General features: G+C 37.5%; 1 protein-coding gene across 1 annotated transcript; it reads right to left on the bottom strand.

Annotated features, from left to right (window-relative positions):
• Positions 1-236: 236 nt before the first annotated feature.
• TCTN2 (tectonic family member 2) lies at positions 237-11,395 on the bottom strand. Its single transcript, XM_062590315.1, has 18 exons — positions 11,247-11,395; positions 10,672-10,785; positions 10,278-10,351; positions 9,347-9,542; positions 9,012-9,112; positions 8,538-8,734; positions 8,201-8,324; positions 7,427-7,562; positions 6,671-6,736; positions 5,689-5,817; positions 5,330-5,407; positions 4,962-5,042; positions 4,003-4,114; positions 3,522-3,625; positions 2,962-3,118; positions 2,170-2,292; positions 1,572-1,660; positions 237-731 (listed from the first exon to the last, which is right to left on the bottom strand). The coding sequence occupies exons 1-18, from the start codon at positions 11,323-11,325 to the stop codon at positions 616-618; spliced, it is 2,076 nt and encodes a 691-aa protein (XP_062446299.1). The 5' UTR covers positions 11,326-11,395; the 3' UTR covers positions 237-615.
• Positions 11,396-11,512: the final 117 nt, after the last annotated feature.

Below are 11,512 nucleotides of genomic sequence, written 5' to 3'. Positions count from 1 at the left end.
TAAGTTATGAAATGATGAGATCTAAACTACAGGAAAATCCCCCAAAAGCAGAACACGAGAATATTAGATCAAAAAAGAAAATAAGGAGTAAATCTTCTATCTTACGTAGCCCAGAGCATATACAGGTTGCCAAAGCAGAGTTAACTGGAAAAGACAGTGATGCATCAATAAATATCTCACGCATTATTACTGTTAAAGAAGGGTGAATCATTACAAAAATAGGCATGAGTTGGCAGATTTAATATGGAAACTGTCATTTTCATATGCAGTAAAAGAAAAAGGTAACAAGGCTGACAAGACAAAAGTCCTTCTAATTAGGTATTCCTCACGTTATTACCTTCTAAGAGTAGGCCAACCCAAGTGCCAAGTCACGCAGGCTTCGCCCTGTTAAGTCAAATCTGCATTATGGCTGCTCCATATACAGACTTTAAAATCAATTTTTTTACTTTTTATTTAAAATAATACAACCATTTTCTGTACACAGAATATTCATTTTGTATATTTTTAAATGTTTATATAAAATGTCTATAAAATCCAGGAATATTCATCCACAAATTTTACCTCAAAATTACTTACTAAAATATTAACAGAACAGTCCTCTTTACATCAGCATTTTTAAACCAAACTATTACTCCATACTTTTTGAAACCAAGGATTACTCATAATTGCTGCAAGTAAGAAGAGAAATGCCAGTGCCAGGCCCTTAGCAAGACTTTGGGAATATGGTTCTCCTGGGGAAGAAAAAAAAGAAAAGAAAAAGAAAAAAAATATGTAAGTATATGAAAGCTAAATTTAAATTTTAGACAACCTAAAAGATATAGGTAACAATTAAGTATGTATATAGCCTGAATAATGTAACAAACAAGGAAGATACTTTATAAAAAGTTCATACTTTGTAGAACTTTCGTCCCCAAAGTTATGCAGATGATAAACATGGATAGAAGCAGTTGCCTCTGTCTATGTTTATAGCTCTCAGCATAGAGCAAGTGCCTTAATGCCCTTCTGAAATGATGGATATTTAATCTATACAACCTCCCATGAAACATGATCCATTGGTTTTACACAGAGGAAATTTAAAAGTTAATTGACATATCCGTATGGCAAATTTTCATGAGAACTCATGTGGGTCGACTGAAGAATACATACAGGGTAAGTAAAAAGCAAAGTCTCCCACTACCCTCTATGGGCAGTGACATTCACTGACACAATGCTGCAATTACAGAAGGAAATGGAAACAGAACAGTATCATAAAGGAATATATTCTCCTTTTCTTTAGGAAGTACCTTCCCTCTAGAAGGGATTGAATAAAAATCTCTCTGTGCCAATCAGATATTCACAAAACTTCAAGCTAATCAACAAAGCATTCCTAGTAATTATTTTTCCATCAGTCTACTAAAAAATAGCATATTATAATGAAAAATTTTAAACAGGTTTTTTGGACCACAATTGCTAAAAGAGAAATTTCAATTCCCTATTCCAAAGCATTCTTTCAAACTATATTCCATAAATTCAAAAATGCTTCAAAGAAATACAGTCAGTACACTGCATTCCACATTGCTGCTTATTTTTACCTGTGTAAAACCGTGTCAATGGATACAAAAGTTGTGGCCAGCAAACATCATTTCGATCACAGTCAAATTCTGTATAATTAATCTGAAATCTGAAAAACAGGAGAGGGGTTAAAGCTATTTATTAACTCCAGTACAACCAGATCATCAGCACAAGGGAAGACAAACACCATGAAAAGTGGCCAGGTTACAAAAATCAAGCAACCACAACCTCCCAGCTATTCTGACTTTTTTCTCTGAAACTAGAGGAACTTCCACTCTGCTCCATTTCCATCATTTTCAGCCAGATGTTTCTTTCTGGGGATGAACAAATTTTCAGACAATGAATATTTTGGGGGCCTCACACAGCACCCCTTATCCACTCAAATAAACAGCACAAAAGCTTTTCTGCCAAAAAAACAAATGACAAATTTCCAGGATAATTTACAAGCTGTCATGGACTCCATGCTCTTGGGAGAGATGGTCTCTAACAGAAGAACTGTTACTCAAAACATTCTGGAACGAGGCCTTCTTGCCTCCACAAACCAAATCTGCTCTTTGATTAGAGCTATTCACATTACATCTGCTTGACATAAAGTATCAACTTACTTACAATAATTACCTTGTCAATGGAATGGGTGGCTGAGCTGGCACTTTAATAAACTGAACAGAAGCAGTGATGGGAAGAAAGTTCACATTTTCACAGGTAAGCCCACATTGGAATTGCCATATGACTGTTGAATAACTGTAAGAATGTACATAACTATTACTAGAGGGCTATAGAGCCTAAACGTAACCTCAAGGGGACAAAACAGACACAGAATTTAGGAGAAGGTTGATGATGTCTGAGTTTACATCATATATAAGACAGAACACACAAAGGCTGGAAGCCAGGTATTTAGAATAGAATCCCACAAATTTGACTGGGATTGACTGGAAAAAAAAAAAAAAAAAGTGGTGTTTGCAATATGAAACCTCCCTGTTTCAGGAAAGAATAAAACATTTACCACAGCACTAAAAAAGCAGCCCTGCACTGTGGTAAGACAGAACACAAGACTACCATGGGACAAAAAGTTAAAAGATACTTCTGATGAAATGCCCTGCATATGCCAATTACCAGCAGCATCAAAGCCTTTTTTTTTTTTTAAAAAAATGCTTTATTGAAATAGCAAGACCATCTGTTGGTCACCAGTAATACACTTTTAATCTCAAGTTCAGAAGGAGATAGGCAAACGTACATTTCAACCTCTGGTTGTATTCAAAGAAATTTGGGTTACAAATATAAATAAAAGGTATATAAAAATTAGAAATAACATTTTTGTTTGTAAAAGTTAATCTGCATCTGTTATATAAGCAAGTTTCAAAATGAAACATTTATTCATCAAATATAGCTGTAAACTTAACTTTGTTATACCTGATTTGCATAGCAAGTATCTCTTGCTGGGGAATCCCTTGAACTGCACCCACATCAGCAATGATTATTCGAATATTTAGATTTGCAGGAATATCTGAGCAAATGCCTTTCAAGTTTCCAGCACTCATATTAGTATCAGAATTATATGTATCTAGGCCTGTTGAGCAAAACAGAGGTATTCTATGGGGAAAAGATACTCAGAATATTGTCACAGTCCGGTGAAATATTGATAGATGTTGTAAGAGAACACAGCAAAAATGTTTTCTCTGTATAAAATACCCATAAAGGAAAACAATACCTTTGCAATAGAGAACTAAAATACCAAATAACACGTATACAAACTAACAGTGAAATACATCTTACTGTAGTATCTGTACACATAGCAATATACACCCATGGATGTGTACACATATGGATGTATGGATCCATACACACAAATCAGTTATCTTTAAGTATTTGAAATTAAACTTTTGGTTTTATGTTAAGATGCTCTAATCATACTATAATAGAGGCATATTTTAATGATTTAGACTATAAATAACAAAGCAAATCTCACTTACGTATTATTTCCACCCAGTCATTTAGATCACTGTAATTCGAGTTGCCCCTCTTTCCAATGTGAGTAGCTTGTATTAATGAATTCAATTTCTCAGTTACATTTTCTCTGCAAAATGAGAATGTTAGAACACAAAAATAAACCTGCAATCTCTACTACTCTGGATTGCAGTACTATTTTAAGGTCAGTATCCTGTGAAAGGTGTTGTTATAACTCAGCAAATAAAAAATTTAACTACTGAGCTGCTTAGCTCAATAGCAAAACATTCCACTCCGACATAATCTATACTCCAATACAAGGAGATTGAGTGAAACCACTACTACAATTAAAAAAAGGGGGAAAAAAGGACAGTGTCAACCACAGAAAGCTGAAATGCATATAAGAATATCTGAAAACAATGTAACAGTGCTGATAGTAGCAACTTGCAGAGGATCATTTAATGAGCAGGAGGGACAAAGAATAACAATTCAATATATGTAGCTCACCTTAAAAGGCTGCAATCTTCATTAATATCGACTTCTAGCATGCATCCAGAGAATGAATCTAATCCAAATAAAACTGGTGTATAAGTTGCCGATGTACATAAACCTCTGCCAGCTACAAATTTAAAACACTTATTTGAGATTTCTTGTATCAACCTTTTTATCTCCAGCTTTCAATTTTGTGCAAAAAGACCAAATATTAAAATGCAAACCACTAAGCAGTACAGTGCAAATATAGGTACAAGTTCACTGAACTTAAATTTCCAAGAAAGTTCAAATTCATAAGCCCATGAATCTAATCAACCTAACTATTAACTGACCATTTCAGATTTTGATTTTGTATGTGCTTTAAGATCTCCAGAGGTAAATTACCACAGTGAGAGACCATTCATTATGTTCTATCACAAGGCTGTTAATTTCAATTAATATTACTAACCTCAGTAAAATAGCTAAGCTAGTCTTAGAGAGGTGAGCTAAATCACACTGCAACTCAAAGCTTTCCAGCTACTGCAATTTTTTCCACTTGACATCACAATTCTCTCCTGTTCCCAGCTTGGAAAGCTGTTGCCCAAAGCCAGTGTGTTTATTTAACACAAACAGGTGAATTAATCCAATGTTCTGGTATCTGTAAGAGCAAAGACAGCCTAATGAAATTAAAATAAAAGTCAAGAGAACTGAGTTGTATTACCAGCTCTGCCTCTGATTCACAACCTAAGTCCCTTGACATCTTCCCTATCCAAGATTCTCAACTTCAGAGCAGAGATAATACCTATTTTCTTTTGCCATGTGTTTGGATATTTAAAATACTTTGTATTCATTCACAGAGGTACATCTGGCTTACTAACTGAAATTCGAATACAAAAAATAGTCTAGAAATGCAAGAGAGATTTTCAAGTAAGTATATATAAGAAAAAGAACATTTTAGCATAAACTACTGTTGAAGTCATGTCAGAAGTCATTACCTGGCTGCCAAAGTTTTAGACTGGCAAAAGTATCAGAAGCATTCAAATTTGCAGCTCTCACTGGTTTTCCAATTTGATAACCTGAACACAGAAAGCATAAACATAATTTTTAATAATAAATATGTCATCAGTCTCAAAGTTAACAAGCAGGTGTTTTCATTACAGCAGGAATACCTTCACTTTAAATAATCAGTACCTGCACAACAAAAGCCTAAGAACCAATCATCACTATTAAAATCAGCAGTTCACTAAGACAGGAAAGTCAGGGCTAGCAACATAAAGTAGTATGAAAGAGATATAAAACAAATATCAATGCAATAGGATTTTTTTTCTTTTCACTTTTCAGAAGCAAAATAAAATATTAATACCTGGATTCCCCGACAGTTCTGTTTCATTAATACTATTTAAGCTTACAAATTTGACTGTGAATCTCTGTGTCAGTATTTCTGGTAAAAGAAAAAAAGATCACCTAAATCAGTAAATTAGCAAAAAAAATGCTGTTTAACTGTATACAGGATACAAATTTCCAGTCTCTATTAGTAACAGAAGCTAAATAATATAAATTAATGGAAAACTACCCCATAAATTTACTTTCCAGAGTCCCCCAAAAAAATCTATTTTAAGGAATACTGCTGAATAAGATACTCTATCACAGAATTTCCAAGATGAAGAGAGAGAGAGAGAAAAAAAAGTAAATAAAAAATCTGTAGTAGAAATGTCATGATACCTCCATCACATAAGCTTCCAAGGAAGGCTGTGACATTTATTTCCTTTATGTTCTCGCCTTTACAAATGAACTTATAATGTTCTGCAAAAGTCACATTTTTACATAGAACCTCAGTGGTAGGAGGGCTTTCTGGTAGGGAATAAAAGAGAAGGCCACAATAAAAAACATTGCTAAATAGAAAGCTATGTTACTAAAACTGAAGAATAACAAATTCTTAAAAATCTAATAAAATTCTGGAAATGATAACATTCACCTTTTTGAGAGCTTTTAATATTTAGGACCCATTATATTAGGACAGTGTGCTCTACTTATAGTGCAATCCCCTAGTTTACCAATATTTTAACAACAGTGGCTCCAGGACATTCTGTAGTTAAACCTCACCTGAGGAATCCAGCACTGGGCTTTGTTTCACTAGTTGATGCTGCTCTCCAGGCTAGGACTCCCCTACTTTCATATAACCACTCTCAGGGAGCCATCACTGCCCCAGAAAAACACAGTAGCTTGGATTCCACACCTCCTCTGAACTGCATTACCCTCTCACTGCCTGGAATCATCATTCTACATCAAAGAACTGCTTCACTGGCTGAAAAAGGCCCTTTAAATAGGCAAGAGAGCTTCCAAAACACAGACGTATACACCTGCTTACAGATGGTCTGCCCATTCCACTTACAGGTTCATCCTGGATATTTTTTAAAACATTCTTTAAATGTCAGTTTATTATTATTGTTAATATTTTCTTCTCAAAAAATACTTCTAATGCAAGCTAAGGGACCTGATTTCTTAACCAACTTTAATTGAAGTCAGGCCGAACTAAGTATTTCTTGCTTTGCAGCAGGCCAGACAGTTTATTTGTTGAGCATCAGCTAACATACAAGATTCCCCCTAAGAACTACAGCAGGTAAAATCTTAGGCATCAAAATCATCTATTTCTTGCATTTTTCAGGATAGGTAAGAACACACTTATCAAATGGAAGACACTTACCACTTTTAGTGATGAACTTGTCTATGTCAGTGATGGTATCATAAATCACATTTTGTTGGATAAAGTCTGAGAACAAAAAACAACAAATGCAGCAGCAATCCTGACTAACAAGAGACAGACATCCCATTTCCATATCCAAGGTCCAATCCTTGTTGTTATGAAAATGGATTAGAAAATGACTTAGACAATGAATTTTGGTAAGAGACCAAACAGTTGACACATTATGAAAGTATAGTTAATTATTATCTGGATATAGCTGGGTCTCCCAGATACAAAGGTAGTACAGTTGAACAAAATTAGACAACTTAAACAGGCAGTCTTCATGCTGGTAACTACATTATCTCAAACTCAGAAATGGCGCTTTGTAAGTACATGATTTTGTAATGCAGAAAATAACTTCTTCTCACTAACTTTAAAATGATGATACTTCATGCTCTTGACAGAAAAAGAGCACTGCAAACTGCAACAGTTCGAAAATAGGGGAAGAGATGCTCTATTCTGTCACCTGTAGCTATACTCAGTACAAGTGACCGGAAACAGACAAAGAGGAAACAAAAGTTTCTCGCATATTAAATCCTGAGTAACAGCAGTTGGAAGCATTAGAGTGGCTGTTGGAATCAGGACTACAACATTTCCAAATGCTGAACTACAGCCATCAGATAACATTATGTAGCTGCCACATCAACAGCCTTCTGGTTTGTTTCTATCAGTCCTGTGAAATACTGACACATTTCTTTTAGGGCTTATGCAACATACCTCCAGTACCACTGTTTATCCTCACATCATGCGGCAGTCCTTCCCCATAAGATGCTAAGTGAGTAAGGCACCTGACATCGAAGTTCTGGAAGTACGCTACAGGGGCATTTCCAACACATTGTCCAGCCATGGACTGCTGCAGGTAGTTCAACAGAAATAAATATGACGCACCTTTTCCTAGCTCTCTGGTTCTCACTTTAAGACTATTTGTCAATGAAATCCTGAGACTATATACTACAGCCATATATGACACTGACAAAAGGAGCAATCTGTTATTATCAAAATACTTCTATTATGTCCATCTGCAGTAAAAGGGAAATTCAGATTTAAAAAGCACTGCTTTCAAAATAATTGCAGTATACAGTATGGCTTTAGCCTCATTTGTCCAACTAACTGTAACCAATGACTTTCTAAAATGCAAAAAGAAAATTGAAAGAGTACAGCCAGAGGACTGCGGGTCAAAGAGAAAGCAGACTACAGTGCTTATCCGTGCAGCAGACAAAACAAAACAAGCCATAAACTATTAATTGGGGTGCCAAGCTTGCTTTAATCTCTTGAAATAATTAAAACTCCTACCTTCTGCGGCGAAGGAACAGGAAGATAACGAAGGAAAATATTTATTTTTAATAATGGTTTCATGCAAGATGAGTAATATATTCTACCAATTCAAAATGATATGCTGCAAAATTCGGTTACAAAGACAAAGAATACAAGAAATGGAGAATGTCCCATCAACCACAAGGAACCAAAAGCTCCTAAACATGAAGTGATTACCTGGGGGATGGTAAAATAGTCATTTTCTTCTGTCATAATTGGATCTCCTTGTTTGTAGCCAGTAAAAAGCCTTCCAGAAGACATTTGCAAAGAGATCTTAAATGAAGGCTGTCGGGGTGTAGAACTGCAGAATGTTTAAAAATAAAACAATACTTTACTTCCTACATCACACAAATAATTACAAATTTCAAGTCTCATTTCCTTATACAATATCACTCTATGTGTATTTAAAGGTCACATCTTAAAGCTCTGACTTCAAAATAACTCGTTATAAGTAACAGTTTCATTAGCATAGCCACTACACATGTTCAGAAAATGTATTTTTTTCAAGACTTACACAGAGCCATGATAAAAGTAACCAAGAAATGGTGTATTGTCAAGAGAAGACTGTACACAAAGGAAAGGAAACCAATCTGGAGTATTTTCCATTGACCTAGCAGAGCACAGCTGATCAAAAGGTGGGTTTACATCCCCACCAAACACTCCAGTGAAACACGATTCAGAGAATAATTGCTTCAAGTCTGGCGTACATTCCTAAAATGGAAAAGAAAGGTAACTCTTTAACACAGTTATTGCATTATCATAACCACTACAGCCACAGTTACAGGTAATCAAACCAATTTTACAGACAGAGATTGTAATCCCTATTAGGAACACTGGGAAAGTCAGAAAAACGCTCCTTCAAATCTGAAACATTCAGTACCTCTTCTCTTCCTTCCCCTCCCCGCCTTGCCCTTCTCTTTCTCCCGATAATAGAGGGAGCCTAGAAATTGTGAAAACATTTCCTCAAAGTTTAATATGAAATTAGTACCAGATCACAGCAACAACGAACATCACAAGCTCCTGCTGTCAAATCACAAGGACAAGAGCCTAAGGGCTCAAATGCCTGGTTAGGGATGATAGTTGCATTTTCTATAAAAGAATTACAAAAAAGAACAGAAAAATCAAATCACTCACATTGGAATCCCAGTAAACAGACTGTGTGCATTACAGTTTATTCTTACCGTGTACATACTTTTTACAAATTCTGCTGACTATTCAGTATCCATCATTGCTGCCCAAATTCCAATTTTTAACTTTTCATATGTAGAGAGAAACAAAACAGTTGGTGTACAATTTTTTCCTTTAACACATGTAACTACTTACCTGACATATTTCCTACAAAGGAAGAGTTGGCATATATTTCAGCTTGAATCAGGAGATGTGCCAACATCACTGAACCATGGCAAGCTAAAATCTGAAGTGTTTCAACCACGCAGAGAGGTTTTGTGCAGCAGTCAGTAGCATTGGGCAAACACAACTGCAGGTTTCTAGACAAGCTTATGGTCACTTTGGATGTATTCTGAAAGATGTTAGATAAAGTTTTACAACTTTGACAGCTTGTATTAAATTACACTTGCTTATACCACACAGGCTTCTGAAGGAGAAGTTTCAGTACCACTGCGTTGTGTAAGTGTTACAATGCAGTATATATAAAATATGATATTTGTTGACATTGGAATGAAAAAGTTCTGCAGTGAGATGGGTAAATAAAGCAAGGATATGAATTTATACACAACTTTTTAAGGCATACACACAGATCATGTTACCTCAGAAACCACATGCATAATACTAAAGAAAAGAACATATACAAAAGAAGTGAATTTTTGTTTTTATGTAATACCTTCAGCTGAAGACTGGAATGACTACAGAGTTGATAAAAGCCTCAGGGACTTCTGTGTAATATAATTACCATTCTAATACATATACAATTCTAATACATATACGCTTTCCAGAGCTCACACCGTGCAAACAAGACTATTGCTTTTATATTTCTTTTAGCTCTTTCTGACAGATCTGAAACACTCTGAGATATACAGCCTCCTCTGGAGAGGAAGGTAACAAGCAGTGTCAAAGCTGCACCTCAACAAACTCCAGCACAGGCATCCACAAAAACAAAGGTGTCAAGGAAAAAAGGCATAGGCAAGACACTGAAACTGGGTGCCTAATACATTACCATTTTGTTAGCGTTGCATTAGCCCTTAATATATGAGGGTTCAACTCTTCCCAGTTAGGGAAGAATCTGTATTTTACATACCACACCAGCTGTTACATTCAAATTCCAGTCACCAGCTCTTCTACTTCCACTGCAGTTTGAACGTTGCAGTTTTCCTACAGCAAAAGAAAATAAAAACGGGTTCACTGTCATTGAGGAGGGAATGAATGGCAAGTAGAAAGTTTAAACTCCACTTCTGGCTTCAATTCCGCAGACCCTTATGCCGCTCAACACCCCGCTGGAGTCACCAAAGGACAGAGGGCTTAATCTGCAGACATCCTTTGGAGTTCCTCTTCAGTAATGAACGAAGCACAGCACAAACGCACCACTAAACGTACTACTGTTCCTCTAGTTGTCTTTGTGAGGGAAAAAATACTGAGAATTCAAACACACTTATTTATGTGCTATTTGAAAAAAAAATAAAAAGCATTCTTACCTGTCTCTTCATCTATAGTGCTCAAAATTAAAGAAAAATTAACCTCTGAAGAATTTCCAAGAAAAAGTGCATTGACCCTAGGACCAGACATATGGATAAAGGAAGGCTGAAAGACTAAAAAAGGAAAGAAACAAGCCTTAATACACAGAATAACCAAAAAAGGCAACATCACTATGACACTTGGGCTAGAAAACTTTCCTCGAGTTCACTTAGATTCGACCATACCTTCCCACCCTTTAAAACGCAACGAAGGGCACAAGAGCACCTTGTGGCTGTGGGCTAAGGGGTTGTATTCACAACTCCCGCCGCGCCGGGGCAGCGGGCTCACCCCCACGCGCAACTTCACATTTTGGGGAGCTGCTCAGTGAACACGCGGCAGCACAACACAAAATATAGAATTTCTAGAATTTCTAGAATTTGTAAACAGAATAAGCTCCACGCGGATGCCACGCAGGGCAGGCGACGACGCGCCTGGGTTTTCAGCAGGCTCCAGCTGAAGCTTTTGCGGTTACCCAGGGAGGGAAGCCTGCAAGGGGCCCGCCACCGCCGCCCCCTGGGCCGCCCCCACCACCCACCGGGCCCCCGAGCCCGCCGCCCGGGGCACGGAGCCGCCGGCAGCAGCAGCACCAGCGCCCCGAGGAGGGCGGCCGCCATGGCGCCCTAGGCAAGGCCGCGCCGCCGGCGGGACGCGCGCCCGGCCGCCATTTTGCGCCATGGAAACGGCGGCGGGGGGCGGGGCCGGAGGAGGAAGGGGGCGGGGCCGGAGGAGGAAGGGGGCGGGGCCGGAGGAGGAAGGGGGCGGGGCCGGAGGAGGAAGGGGGCGGGGCCGGAGGAGGAAGGG

Source organism: Rhea pennata, chromosome 17 (genome assembly GCF_028389875.1).
Source record: "Rhea pennata isolate bPtePen1 chromosome 17, bPtePen1.pri, whole genome shotgun sequence".
Lineage (NCBI taxonomy): Eukaryota > Metazoa > Chordata > Aves > Rheiformes > Rheidae > Rhea > Rhea pennata.
This window is presented reverse-complemented; position numbering and strand designations above follow the sequence as displayed.

What these genes read in the sequence shown, in the direction of transcription:
- TCTN2 (XM_062590315.1), bottom strand. Translation starts at nt 11,325, where the DNA reads ATGGCGGCCGCCCTCCTCGGGGCGCTGGTGCTGCTGCTGCCGGCGGCT. An exon ending in TGAATGTAACAGCTGGTGTG is followed by an intron (nt 9,543 to 10,277) that starts GTATGTAAAATA and finishes AACATCTTTCAG; the next exon opens with AATACATCCAAAGTGACCAT. An exon ending in ATTGACACGGTTTTACACAG is followed by an intron (nt 732 to 1,571) that starts GTAAAAATAAGC and finishes TTTCTTCCCCAG; the next exon opens with GAGAACCATATTCCCAAAGT.